General features: G+C 25.2%; 1 protein-coding gene across 1 annotated transcript in view; it reads left to right on the top strand.

The window, feature by feature from the left end:
* The window catches only part of LOC147063119 (uncharacterized), a 65,646-nt gene extending 51,469 nt beyond the window's left edge, over positions 1-14,177 (top strand). Inside the window, exon 5 of the mRNA XM_085960158.1 lies at positions 14,163-14,177. Coding sequence (XP_085816284.1) covers positions 14,163-14,177 — 15 coding nt within the window. The remainder of the gene's footprint in view (positions 1-14,162) is intronic.
* The last annotated feature ends 2,023 nt before the right edge of the window (positions 14,178-16,200 follow it).

The following is a 16,200-nucleotide window of genomic DNA, read 5'->3' as shown; positions in this document are numbered from 1 at the left end:
TATAATTGATTCTTTTATTAATACTGCAACTATTTATTTATAGGCGAAGATTTTGTCTGTTATTGTATTTCTAGTTAGTATAATATTTAGATTCTGCATAAGGCATCCACGGCTTCCAATTATCACACAAACTCATATAAAAAACATTTATTTACATATTTTTTTTATCAATTTCTAATAAGCGAGATTTTTTAGATTTTTATTCGATAAATTTTAATATGCGAGCGCATTTAAGCCATAGATATTTGATTTTTATTGATCTTGCACGCGATATAAATGTACTGTAACTTTCAAATTAGAACAAAATATGTTCTTAGCCGCAGTATCTAAAGATAACTATCAAAAAGCGGACCCTGCAATATTTTGAAACATAAATTCACATTATGACATAATATTTGTGCAAACAGCGCTATATTTGACCCGTATGTTCCCGCTAAATAACAGCTTTAAAATCTTTATTCCACATATTATTTATATCCTGTACTCATATGTTTCTCGTGAAGTGGTAATAGAAACCTATATATACCTTTTGTGAAAGGAGTTTTTGAGAAAAATAGAGCAGTAAACTTTTATCTAATTGCCCACATATCCTCTAACTACTTAAATATCTTATTTTTACAGTACTCTTACAAACTAAAAATTTTTATTGCCTAAATAATAAAAATGAAATTTCAATTGATAATTTTTTGGTTTTTTATCAATTTTCTTGCTATCTAAATGCTGTGAAATATATAATTACTTCTTATATGTTCATGATTATGCTTTAAAATCTTGCCATATTGTTTTTCATTCCATTAATTCTGTTTTAAAATCAATTTTTCTAAGAAACGTTGTCTAGAAAAAGAAATCATCATTTATCATGACGTATTTAGTTATTTTTTTTAGAGAAATTTAATGTAAATAAAATGTAAGTTTCATGTATTTTAAAGTATTTCAGCAGCTTAATTTTCTCCTACAAAATTTTAGTATAAACAAAATAGTAAATTATTCGGTAATCATATATCTATTTTCTATGCTTTATTTCCAATTTGATCGTTTTTATTATTTCAAAAAATGCGACTTATTCTCATAAGATTTAGTTTATATTCACAGATCTAATTTTTATAATTAATTTTGAAGAAATTTAAATGATATGTGAAATAGAATAAGTCTAATACAATGAATGCAAAAATATAATAATTTTTATTAAAAAGTCTGTATGATAACAATGTCAAATTAGCAGATCATATAAACACAAAAGTATCGTCATTTTTATATGCACGTGTAATATTATAAGTATAAGAAATATGTGTTAATTGGCCGGATATAATTTTTTGATATTTTTTTATTAAAATTCATGCGTTTTGAATATAATTAACACGTTAAAATAATAATAATTACACGTTTATGAAGAATACCATAAAAAAATACTTATTCTACTTTTATTGAACCTTGAAAATATATTTAGACTTTGCTTATTATTCCTTATCGCTATTAGATTTCCTTTGTAAACAAACAAAAGTTTGAATACCTGTAATTTTTATAAAATCTATTCATACTAGTACATTTAATTTCATACAGTTTTATTCATTTAGATCTGTTCGAATATTTTTATCAACTATATTTTTTTTTGCTTGTGTATAAATTACAATGTGTGGTTTTTATTATATTTTTTACTTTTATATCTACTCGAATATCTTTATCCTAAATATTTTGTTTGAGTGTATGTAATTTATAATTGGATCTTTCTTTACAAAAAGGCACTCGTATGATTGAAAATAACCAAAAAAATATTTAAATATTTTTCTTATGGACTGAATTTAACTTCGAAACAGTATGAGTGTATATCGTAACCAAATCAAGACAAGGATTCAACTTTTTTTCCAAAAATATTTGATCAAATTTCATTTTAAAAAATATAATCATTAATGTGTGCATTCATATGCTCTATTATCTTATTGCTAGTGTGAAATACATGATACATCTCCTAGTTCGTAGTTTTGAAATCAAAATTCATAATAAATTGACCCATTCTTAATATAAATCACATTGTATTGTGCGATTTCGATCCACAAAAAATATTTTGTAAAAAAATTATATTGTATTTTTTTTAGTGCTTTTTTTTTTGCCATTTTAACGTAAGAAAATCCCAAGATAATTTAAGCCACCCATTTTAAGAGAAAAATTGCGAGTAAGAAGACCTTGATTATTTTATTTTACTGAATTTGATTAAAATATCTATAAGCATATACTTTAATATTTAGACGCTGTTGGTATTTCCCTGCGCGCTTTTAGATTCTTAGTTTGTCACAAAATATCTAAACATATTGAAGCAATTTTTATGCAATAAACTTGAATTTTATCTGCTGATAGCATAAAAATTTTATTATAGCAGTACAATATAATAATATAGAAAATATAAAATGAATGGCTAATTGCGGAACAAAAAATCGTATAAATTCACTTGTATATATTATCTAAATTATACATGTGAATTTATAAATGCTTATTTTTTTCGAAAGCTAAATTATCAAGCATGAGTGTAATAATTTTTTAAAAAATATGATAATGCTGTATTTCTAAAAACCACATATTGCTATTTCTAACATTTTAAATCATAAATACGGTGATTTTTTAATAATAATATTTTTATAGATTAATACAATACCATCATGATTTCCAATATTATTTTTTTTGGAAACTGTGACAGGTACATTCCTTTTTTTGCTATTTTCCAGATTAAACGGGAAAATTTTTATTCTCTAATATATTTAAAGTATAATTTTGATCAGATAAACATATTTAATATCCTTATATCAAAACACCCCAAATGCGCATCATTTTACTGCTAAAGTGTTATGTTTTATATATCAAATTAATAAATGCTGGAAATATTCGAGATTCAAAGAAAACAACCGAAAAAAAAGATCGAAAAAGTCAAAGGAGCATTTATGGTCGATGTATCGAGTCTAAAGATACATTCAGATTGGGTAAAATAAAATCCAAAAGCGAATTTTGTCAAGAAACATCCAAATCACCAGAAATAATATTTGTGAGTACCTCTTCGCCAAAATTTCCTCGGACTTTTGAAGAAATATATAACACAGAAGAAATAGAATTAACTTACGAGTTATTCGGATATCTTTTAAAAAATCATGACGAGATTAGTAGAAAAATATTAGAAAGTCTCATTGATAGGAGTGATTGTGACGTTGTACAAAATCTTATAGAGATAATGAAAAACATAATTGTTGAAGTTATATTGGGTGTTTCAAATACCCCCAATTTATATATAGATTATAATGTACAAGAATTTCTTAAGGTCAGATGTGCATCTACAGAAAATAATACTTATGCATGTATAAACGTGTTCAGAGGCTATGGCGCTTCACAAATAGAATATGATAAAAATATAAAACCAACCAAGAAAATAAAATCTACAAGGGATAGAAAGGAATTGGAATCTATATCAAAGTATACAATCATGAAAAGAATCTTTCCGGCAATGTATTATCTATTAATAGATGATTTTATAAAATCCGAATTTTATTTAAAATTTTATGATAAGAAGACCAAAAAAGAAATAACATATAACAATATAGAGACGGAAACCGAGATAAAATACATTTCAATAAATTTTAGTTTGAATGATAATGTGCTTATCGATCAATTCAAGCACGAAATGGAGAAAGAAATTTCTTTATCTTCAAAAATAGAATTTCACATTTTTTTCTTTATCGATACAGAAAGAATAAAAAATGATTATAAAAAAGGTTGCCATTTTATAAGCTCCATAACAAATAAAGCTCTCGTTCATGAAATATATGCAGCAATACCAAATATTAAGCATACTTTTGATTCTAATGAGATCGAAGAAATTACAATGCATACATTGGCTTCCTTTCAAAAAATAATTACGGATATCGATAATCTAATGATATCTATGAGAAATACAACGAATCTGAACTTTAGTTATTACTACAATCTCTCACTTTCACCAATGCACGCAAGATTCATAAATGATCATATAAAAATATTCCTTAAACCGGACAAACCAGAAAAGATTGAAAAAATAGCCGAGGAGGAATTTTTTAATCTAAGAGTTTGGGATTTAATTTTTAAGCATACTCTTGGTTATCTTCTGGCTAAGCTATTATAAAATATAATTAAAAAATTCAATTATTATTGAAAATTTTAAAATTAAATAAAATAAATCTTTTAATGATTAATAATAAAAAAACCATTGAATGTATGCTGATTTCACATATAGGCTTAAATATATAAGACATTTCAAACCATATATAAAAAAGTTGGAAATTATTTACATGGCGCTAAAAAAAATTTATCTTAGTTCCGAATCGGCATATCATCACTGCAATTCAGAGCATATTTTTACGTGAAAATCAAAATTACTCTATAATCACAGTAGTTTTAACCTGTAATATTATTAATCTTTTATTTGAGGCAAAAAATAGGGTAAGTAAATTTAGAAAAGAGTGATTGTTGTCATTTTCAGTATTCTAAAATTCAAAATTGTGTAATTGTACCAGATCAGAATCAATATATAAAAATTTGCTTTTTACAATAAATACAGTAAAACATATCATTTTTAAATTGAATAAGACATGAGATATGTTCCCTTGATTCATATTCATTTTTATTTTGGTATTATAATCAATTATGCATATTTGTTGATAAGAAACGCAGCAACATTAAGGATATTATACCCTAAATTTCAAAAAAAATCACCTTAAATATATTGGCTGTATTTCATCTTCTCATTGCAATTTTTCGCTTATATAGTATTCCAAAAGATGATTTCATGGACAATGTTTTTATAAAAAAATTTACTGTGCAGAACTTTTGATCTATTCGAATTAATTAAATTTTAAACAAATAATTCAGATCCGCTTTATGTCAGCCTAAAAATTTTGCAAGAATATGAGCTTTGACATATTAAAAAAAGTTACTTTGAAGAAAATATTAAAATGATACTTTTTATTAAAATGTATATAAAAAGATATTTTAGAAATAACTTAAAAAAAATATTTTTATATCAATCGAGCACACATACTTCTAGACTATAAAAATACAATAAACATTTAATTTTTGCTTTGAGCCTTTTTCAATGCTTAAATATGCATTATAGAAAATCCGTATTTATTGTAAAAATTTACTTAAATCTAATCAAATTTAATAAATTTAATTATTTTTTAGATCCTAAGTATTAGTAAAAATCATGCACAATTGCTTGAATCCCAAAAAGAACGGCAAGGGGTAAATAAATATACTCTTACAACATTAACACATACTGACTTCACCATATAAAGATGACCAGAATGAAAGTGTGACATAATTAGTAAATATTAAATCCTTTAGAAAATTAAAGACCAAACAAAAACATCCTTATGTGTGCCATATGTCATAAAAAATCATCAAAGATTTCGAATTCACAAACCTTATCGGACATATATACTAACTCTAGGATTGTGAAAACCTATAACCAATAGTTTTTGAGAAGTAGTGAGATATCGAAGAAGATACAGCCAAGTGTATATGATAGTTCTACGGGAAATCAATCACGTTAAGACTTAAGAGAAAATATAAAATTACAATATCAAAATTAACCCATATTTAAAATACTTTATATGTGTGTCATATTAGCAAACCATAATGCAAAAATTCATATTAGATATTTACTGCATGAAAAGGTGCACGAAGTATTTTTTTTATCAGTAAAAAGCGCCTTACAATATGTGATAACTTAAAAAATTATATATATTTTTGTATAAAATAATTCTATGATCATGTACATCATTTTGTCATTTGTTTAGAGACCCTTCTCTAAATATTCTAATAGAAAAACAATCATAAGTTATCATTTTGCCCCATAAATTACACGCATGTGTTAAACTTTATGAAAAACAAAATTTTACAAGTGTATAATATATCATAAAGTTTTATTTCGCAGAAGCTTGTTTTTTATTTCTTAATCTTTTTGGCAAGATCTTTCTCACTTCCTACAAATTCACCACCTATATAAATCATTGGAAAATTAGCGTAACCATTTTGTGTTCTCTTAACTTCATCAACTAAGCTTGCATGTGTTTCCTTGGGACAATAACAAAAACACATGTGTTCTTGGGAGAGCATGTCATAAGCGACTTTGCAGTCTGGGCATCCAGCCATGCCTATCATCAGATTTGGACATTTTTCTAAGAGTTCTTTAAGGCTAAGATCTTTCATTAATTGTGCTGAAAATAGTGAATTTATATAAATAACTATGTAAAACAATATCATTTTCGTTTCACGTTGATTTGCTATAATTATTTGTAGAAACAAATTGAAACTGAATTTTAATAATCATTGGTTTCATACAGTTGTATCATTTCTCCAAAACCAATTAGATGTAATATAAATTTTAGTCCATAAATGTATTAGTTAATATTCATGTAAGGTAACAAATGAATTACTCTGAACCCTTATATGTAATTTACAGTGATTTTTTAGAAAAACTAAAAATATTGGTTTCTTTATATCTTACAGAATTCAACATTTTTTTAATTAGCAAGCTTTCAAATATAAGGGACATAAATGTTTTAAAAAATATTTAAGAAATATAAAGTTCAATTTAATCTCCTAACTTTGATTTTATTGGGCTTAAAATTAAATGCTACAAGACAACAAAAATAAATTTTATCATATGACTCGAACTTATGGGATACTAATAAATATTTCTCACTGGAAAAAATGTTATTATCAATGTATAATTAATTATAACTTAGCATATAAATGAGTTAGTGTATTATGAAAAGCAGAAAATCACCCTTAGATATCATTTCTATTTACAATTATGAAATTTAATATATGGTTTTTGAATCTCTTTTATGAATATGTGTTACAAACTCTATATCGTATATCCTAATTTTCCAGATTAATTGTGAGACAACCATAAGAAATAGTATAAATTTTATAAATCCTTATAAATGCTGTAAATAATTAAAATTGATCAATAATTATTTTTGAATAAAAGAACCAAAATTATATTTTTATCAAAGTAAAAGTTCTGATCTTTATGTTCATTCAAAAAATATTTCGTATACCTTTTCAAATCGCATGTATTTAGCCCATGTACACATGTAGAATATTGTATTTCTGAAATCGTGTTTTTAAAGCATCTAAAAACATACTAAATCACATTAAATCTAAGACCAGCATACTTTTTTTATCAATCAAAAATAGCAGTGTTATCGCATATAATTATAACCAGTATAAACAGAAAGAACAACAGTCTTTCGTTTTTATTTCAAGTAAATATTAAAATGGCAATATAAATTACGAATGCGAATAAATTAACAATTATCATTTTACTCTTTTATACAGAGAATACCCGTATACACATTACACTCTATCTCTTTACGTCATATTCTGACACCGGTTAATTTTTCTGATTTTTATTTAGTAGAATCTTTCAAATACCTTTTTTTTTACTAAATATATTATTTTTTTTTTATGGGTTATGATATTTTTTTTATCAATGTCATCTATTGAAGAAGTAGTCAGCCCATTGAGAATATAACACAACTCTTTGATGCATCTTTTGACACTTTACCTGATTTATTTCCATCAATTTCTCTTCTTCTCTCATATAAGATGACTTCAAGTGCATTGTTTACTAAATATATGATCTGAAATTTATATGAGACAATCTAAAGAATCAAAAATTTTAAAATCAATTCCAAATAAATAAAAAATTTCACAAGTAAAACTTAAATTAGCTATAAATCTTAGTTAAACTGAGATGTATACGAAGTAGTCGATTATATAAAGTCGTTTTACATTTTATGTGCATTTTCTATATTTTTTTTAGAATGCTTTATTGTCATACAATCATACCTGTCATCAAAATCAAGAAATTATAGCTATCACAAAATTTTTATGTGAGATTAGCTAAATAGAAAATTTTTAATTTTAATTTCATGATTTATAGACTAAAATAGTAAAAATATTAAGAAAGTGCATTAATTTTTATCTAACTAAAAACTAGATATATTCTTTGATTTGCGTTGCAATTATATCGTGTCAAAATGAACACTAAAAAAAACAAACAGTTGATAATGAAAAAATTCCATTTTTTATAGTGGGTATTATAAGTTTAAAAAAAGAAAAAATATGAATTTGAGGTATACAAACTAAAAAAATTATGTGAATATGACAATCATTTGCGGCTACATCTGAAATTTCTATAAACATATATGAATATTCTAGTAAATAAGTAATTTTCTGATATTGGTGTTTATATAGGGAAATATTAAGTATCATTGGGTTTTTTAAGTCAATATAATTGGTTTTGCATCAATCGCATAATTTTAAAAATGAAAAGACGCGCAGGGCCACAAATGGGTGATCGATCAAGGTAAATTAAATAAATATGGTATATAGAGATTATTTTATCTATTATGTAATGTGAAACAGATAAAAAATTCATGAATTCTTAGTAAACCGAAAAATAAAATTCCAATGTAATTCAGAATTAATTAATAATCCATATAAATTCAGAAGGAAAATAAAAAATATATGGTAATATATACGAAGCAAAAAAAAGAACATATCGAGTTTATTTCATACTGTACAACTAGTATATGGTCATGTGTAAAGTTATAAGATACACATGTTTGAGCAACTTATATTGTAAGGAACGATCTATTTCTGAGATTTTATATGCACACGCATTAGAACAATAAAAGTATATCTATTTTCGAAATCCTAGTGTTTAAATTGTACAGATGATATCTAAGTTTCCTATTTCTGGTGGATTTTCCTAGGCGAGGTAGGATAAAATAAGCGCTTAGTATCATTCCAAAATGAGATTTTGAAAGTATTCAAATCCACGTCTCGAAAATTTCTTTATCTTAATAATAAATTCTCAAATCATTAATATTTGTGTCACATATTATTTATTATTATCACGAAATTTGTAATTACTGAAAATTAAAAAAATTATTAAAAAATGAATTTTGGTGACTTATATTATTCCCTTTTGCAAACACGAAGAAATTAATAAAAGGGTATATGCATTTTTTATCTAAAATTCTTATGATATCATATGTATTTAATCAATTCAATGATTAAATTTAACCTCACTCAATATTTAATCTTTGCGGATAGAAACGAAAATCGTATTTTGTTTTGAGATATAAATACAAACAATTTAAAAACTTATTATATTATTTTTGCAGGTCGTGGATTCCTATTTTAAGCATAACAAATTAAGATATATACGATTCAAAAATCACACAGGCGTATTTTTAATGAATAAAATACAATATACCCCTAAATTAAAAGATTTATATAAAATTCGTTTAAAAAAGCAATATTATCTAAAATTTTCTTGATTATGGTGCCGATTTTGTTTAGCCTTAGTTCCTGTTATTGAATCACGCGGGAGAAACGGCAAAAATTTCCTATCATTAGAAAATTATACTTGTAATTATGTTCTTATAGTATGATCATTAAACCCAGTTATATTTTTTTCTTGGGAGAAAAATGTTTATGAGAAAAATTAAAGCAGATATTTTTGATATTTATATTGTAACTTTTATTTTATTTTTCTTAAACCATATTTACGAATATGATTGCATCTATACGATTAGATTTGATCTATAATTAAACCCACTCTCTTATTTGAGCATATCTAGTATTAAAATATTATCCAATAGATTTAATTAAACCATTAATCAGCGCAAATACAAACTTAAAGTACAATTTTTTTAATGAATTTTTCGTGGCTTAAAATTTGGGCTTTTGTTACTAAATTAAAAAATTACGAAGAAATTTGTCATATTAAAACCACTTAAATATATTGTATTTGACTATATAAATAATAAGGAATCCCAAATCTGTAAATTTCTTTTTTTTTCGGATGGGATTTATTTTAGCATAAACAGTAATTTTTTATATGAATTTATATATATCAAAGGCGATGTACTACTTGCTTAAATTTTTATTAAGATATAATAGATTAAATTGTAATTTTTAACGTATAGCTCCTATGAAATAATATAATATTGTATCTCTGTCCATTTTTTTTTGCTTTACTACTCTAATATTTAATTTATGTTTATAAAAGGTACTTTATTATTTTTTTCATAAAAAGTCCACGGTAAAAGATTACATCAAAATAATTGTAAATACGATTAAAGATAGAATATTTTTATAGTATATTTATTTTTAATCGTTAAATATATCATTAATTTTATAAATTTCATTCTATCTTATAATTAATTTACCGATATTCTAAAATACCATGGAGCAAAAGTTATTGTCCTTTTCATTTATAAATCCCACATTAAATTAACAGATTCAGCATAAATTCGCGCATAAAAAAATATACCCATGTAAAATTTAAATTTGAAGTATTGTACATTATAGGTTAGTTTAAATCCACTTAAAAGTTTTATGCGTAAAAAACCAATTAAAAATAAATTAAACATTAAGAACGTATTGGTAAATAAAAAAATAGAATGCACATTAATATCTTTATAATGTAAGTGTTTGAGAATGTTTCTTTTTGTAAACTTAAATGCCAAATTTACTTATTTTTTTATTATTAGAAAGCTATATAATATTTGGCTCTAATATAGATATAGATATTCGCGCTGTTAGTTGGATTTTTATGTGTAGGTAAGTTATTTAAGTTCGTAATTGTGAATTAATTTGTGTTTAATATGAGAATGATGATTCACAGCAGCATTTATTTTTAAGGCATGACAAAGGCTCTTGGTATGTTTTCAAGGACGTTATATGATAGAATTGTTTTCTTGACTTGACTGGGTATTTTTTAACATAAAAATCGATCTAAGGCTTATCTACCAAAGTTTCAATCAGTTTCATCGTCGATGATAAGATGTCATTTTGAGTCGAATTGATATGGTTTTAATTTTTTATTATTACTGTTTTATTTTTTTAAGAATAGAAAATATTTCATTGCGTGCAAAATTAAAAGAATATTGACGTCTAAATATGCTTCAAAGGATTCGCGTACATAATTATGCTCGTTTACTATATAAAATATCCATTCAGAACGTTTTTTTGAAAAAGAATCATGAAAAAGAATGATAAATTTCTTCGAAATGATGTGTTTTTTTTTATCGATCAAATATTCAAACAAAAATGTAAGGCTCCCCAGAAGACTATGAAGCTTATTTCGAATCGGTTTTTCTGTTTTTAAACAAATTAAACTGGCAGATCTCAAAAATTATTTTTCCGGCCTCATATAGTCTTGTGATGACCAATTTACACAAATTAAATGGCAGATTTACATTAATTTTTGCGCTGTTAAAGTGTGAGACCCTGGAAAATAGTTGCCTAACTTGTTGCAATTCCGCGAAATAGATTACAATTTAAATAATATATCGTAAATATTTATTTGATATGGTGGAAAATTTTTAGAGATTATTTTGGTATAAAATACATTTTAAGCCTCTTGCGTTTTAATCCTTTTTTTTGATTTTTTAAGTGCCTTTAAATATTTTCCATCTTAGATACTCAATCGCCTTTACTTTAAAAAAATAAGATATAGAAATTCAGTTCAAATTTTAAATAATCTAAAATCCTTTGCATGTTTAAATTCTTATTGTTTTAGCTGTAAGACCCCCTAAAATACCTTATTACATTTTATTTCTGGTCTAAAAAATAAAATAAAATGCCTTTTCTATAATTCTTTTGTGCAGTTTTTTTATAATCCAAGGCTGACTCTTGTTTTGAGCGGTCAAACATACCATAAAAGTGAAAATTGTAATTTAATAGGGGTCTATACATTAAATAACTTTGAAATAAATATTTGTACTAATTTAGCAACATAAAATAACTTACTTTTATTTCAGAGTGAGTAAGCCTCTTTTATGCTCTAGCAGCCATTTTACCCGCTCTATTAATTTTTATTCATCCCATTTTTCTTCTTTCCTTTGTATTATAATTTTGTAAAATAGATTTCCGCAAATCACTTTCTAATTTACATCCTTATGACACTTATTAGCAATATAATGTCGACTATAAAAAGACTTTTACAATTTTATGGTGATATTATCACAAAAAGGCAAATATTTTTATCTTCATGGGAAAAAATATCGCTTTGCGATACCCAGTTATCGTTAAAAATATATTTTCTTTTTTTAGAAATCTCTTGGTCTACTTGACATGATTAGTTACCGCAAAAACAGATCTATACAAATTTCCCACCTGTTTAACATCTTTACCTCAAAAAAAGAAAGTTGATTTTTAAAGGTGTTTCTAAGATGTAACTTTATTGGTAATTTAGATTATGATTATGGAATGAATCTATATAATAAAGGTAACATTAGCGGGGTGACTATGAATAGATTGTATATTTTTCATGAAAATTGTGGTTAAATACAGTCATTTTATACATATTGGACACTTAATTTAACTTATAGCTTAAAAATCCAAAATATCGTTTCTACCACAGTTACTAGCCATTAATATTTAATTACACTGACGGGTCAATTTTTTCAAAAAATTCGCTCCCACCTTTATGTGCGCTCACACATTCTCTAAAGTTTTAACATAGTTAGTCAGAGATTTATATACCAATGATATTGGGCACTAGAACCCATGTTCCTACCCCTAATATACAGTGTAGGCTTATTATGCTATACGAAGCTTGAATTTTTTTAAAATTTCACGCATGGTTTTCAAAGAATTCCACTTATTTTTAGAAAACAATTTTATCAATATATTTTAAAGTTTTTATTGATAAACATACACATTTTATAATAATGACACAATAAAGTTATGTTATTAATTTATTTATACACATCAAAGAATGAGGCCGCAAACAAAATTCACCCTACAATTATATTTGAAAAATTAATACATCCAATAGCCTTATTCTAACAATAAATCGAATCAAAATATCTAAGAATACAGTGAAACCAAATTCACCCTAGAATTTTATTTGAAAAAATAATGCACGCAATGCCCCTATTTCCAACAATGTATCTTATCAAAAAACATCTAAGAATACAGCACAACATAAATTCACATTAGAATTTGATTTTAGAAAACAGCACATCACAATAGTGCATTTTTCACAATCTCTTTAATAATACATTTAATCAATAAATATCAGAGAAGATATGATTAAAAACACCATTTGGATTGAAAACATTTAAACGGATGGAATTAATTTTTCAACACAAGTAAATTGTATGAGGAAGTTCCTATACATTTTTATCAACAGAAAGTTTAAATAAATACAACTGAGCGATACCACAAAACATTCCGAACCGTTCCTTGTAAAGACTCTGCAAATCATTATAAACTTTAGCATTTAGCTTATCATAATCATACCCAAAAACGATTTTAGAAACTTTAAAAATATGCACATCAATGGGCACGACATCGAAGAAAGAAAAACCCATGAGCAAAACGCAATCACAGACCTTTCTTCCCACACCAGGAAAAGACAAAAGAAATTTTTGAATCTTTACTCTATCTTTGCATGAAAAATTTACAAGGGTGTTTAACCTCTGTAATGAAGCATGCACATATTTTGATCGATAGCCAAAACCGTTTAGCCTTAAATTATCTTCAGAGATATTTATATCAGTAAAGTTTTTAGTAGCAGATTTTAAATAAGAAACCATTTTTGATATTCGTTTAATGTTATTCATTGATGAGCAAATAAAACTAATTAAACATTCCACGATATCGATTCTTAACAGCCTTAAACCGTCATATTTTATCATTGGGTGGTTGAATTCTCGAATGATTGATTCGTAGTTGAGGTCAAGAGTGAAGAAGTTATTTAGAACTGGTACTGGATCGGGATGATCAGTTATATAAAATATTTTTCTCTCTGTTTGTTTTAAATGAAATACATGTCTCTGAATGTCACCTATAAAAATGTACTCATCTAAATCAACAATTTTTTCCTTTTTTCTCTTTTTTGGCTTTACTGTACCTTTTTTTTTAGAATTCTGCACATCAATTTTTTTCTCTTTTAATTTTATAGGATTATTTTTTGCATAAGAAGAATGGATTTGTTTTTGGTCTTTATTATTTTCAAATTTGATAAGTTCATGTTCTTTATGTTCAGTCTCTTTTAAATCTAATTTAGCATATTTATATTTGTCAAAATTATTAAAATTGTTTTTTTTCAGATCACAGCTTCCTAAACAAGGCATAGGATTTTCTATTTTATCTTTAAGCTCATGGTTAAATATTCCATTGCTCATATTTTCCTCTAATTTATTAATTACTACATTATCGCATGTATCTTCTTTTCTCTTATATTGCAATATTTCATCATCACCATCATGATTTAAATTTGGATTCGATAAATGAACATCTTCAATGCCGTTATAATTAGATAATTTAGTCTTATCATCATCCTCTTGTATAATAATAATAATATCATGGCTTTTACTAATTGTAAGTAATTTATTATCGTGTGAAAATGAATTTGATGGGTCATCAATGCTTCTAATTTCAATGTCCGATTTTCGTTCGGATTCTTTGCATTTCTCCTTCTTAAAACTAAATATTTGTCCACTAAACAATGTTTTTTCAAGATTAATGTACTCTTCAGTTTCTAGTAGCACCCAATCACGTCCAATAAATGACATGTAAAGGGCAACCAAAAAAAAATATATTTGAGCCATTAAAATCTTTTAAATAATTGAAATATTTAGAAATGATAGTTATTTTTCTTTTTATAAGAATTGTATTAGAGTCTAAATGATAAGGCGTTTTGAAGCATTACAATTTATCAGTTAGATATTTGTAAGTGTTATGTAAATTTCAAAACAAACATGTGAGTTACATCAAATAAAAAAAAATCTTTATCATGTATCGATATTTTTCATAATTATTTGTTGTTATTCTGTATTACAATAAGGGATTTATCATAAGTTTTTTATACTGATAGTAAAAGGAATTTTCACGGAAGGAATAGAAATTTGATGATTTGTAAAAAAAAAAAGTTATAAATTATAAAACATATTTTTAAAGATAAAAAAAGCTTATAACACAACATTTACTAAAACAAAAGTCATAAATATGGCTATTATTTTGAGTTTTCGGTTAATTGGAATAAAAATAATAAATAAAGGCAGATTAGTATCGTATTTTGTACCTAAATAGTCTTTAATTAGCTTTTTATATAAATAATTCACTATTATTGACCCAGACTCATAATTTTAAATTATTACATAAATTATTTATTCAAGTAATCCTTCCCCATAGTTATTTATGATTATTTTTAAACCATAAATAATAAAAAAACTAATTGTATAAATCATTATAAATATTTTTTAGACATCATTATCCATGTATTATCGATATTTATAAAAATTAATGTCATATTTATAACCTATATGAAATCCTTTCGAGTGATAACTGTGTGAAATGACATCGACTGGTAGTTTTATAGCCTCTCGCTTCATTACTGCACTAAAGTTACTGTTTTTAAAGATGAAAAGCTTAGATAGTTCAATAAAATTTTCATATTAATATAAAAACAGCTATAATTTTATATATTTATTTAAAGTTCAATTTTTCTTTTGACTTTATGTGTTTGCTCGCGCAAAAATTTAGATTGCTCTATATTATAGATTTTCTGTACACTATTTCAAGCACATCATTCTTAACTATTCTTAAATACATATTCTACGCTCAATTCTTATACGTTCGTGTGTTTTTCTCAACACTATTTTTGTGCACATGTTTCCGCTTCCGTTGGCATCACCAATTCATTAATATGCGAATTTTTTTATATGAATAGAAACAATAATCTAAAAACACTCTAATTCGGCACGGGCTTTTTTTGATGTACCCCACCTCCTTTTCGTGCGTTTATTTTGAATTTTTTTTTCAAAAAGCTATAGAAACATGTATTTATAGACACTCTAATTCGACCCAGGCGTTTTTTGATGTACCAAACACTTTTGTGCGTCAATTTTGAAGAATATATTTTTTTAAAAAAGATATAGAAACATTATTTATAAACAACCACATTCGATACGGGCTTTCCGCAGTCCCCACCTCTTTCGTGTGTTAATTTTGATTTTTTTTGAAAAAGCTAGAATCTAGAAATTAGATCAGATTAGACATTATGCTTATAAAAAGAATTTAATATTATGAGAAAATATACGATCATAATTTTTTTGATATGGCCTCTGTAAAACCATAAATATATAA

The sequence above is a fragment of the Rhyacophila brunnea genome, unplaced genomic scaffold (genome assembly GCF_057557595.1).
Source record: "Rhyacophila brunnea isolate RB1 unplaced genomic scaffold, BYU_Rbru_1.0 scaffold_96, whole genome shotgun sequence".
NCBI lineage: Eukaryota > Metazoa > Arthropoda > Insecta > Trichoptera > Rhyacophilidae > Rhyacophila > Rhyacophila brunnea.
Note: the sequence above shows the minus strand (reverse complement) of the source record. Positions and strands in the feature narration are given on the sequence as shown.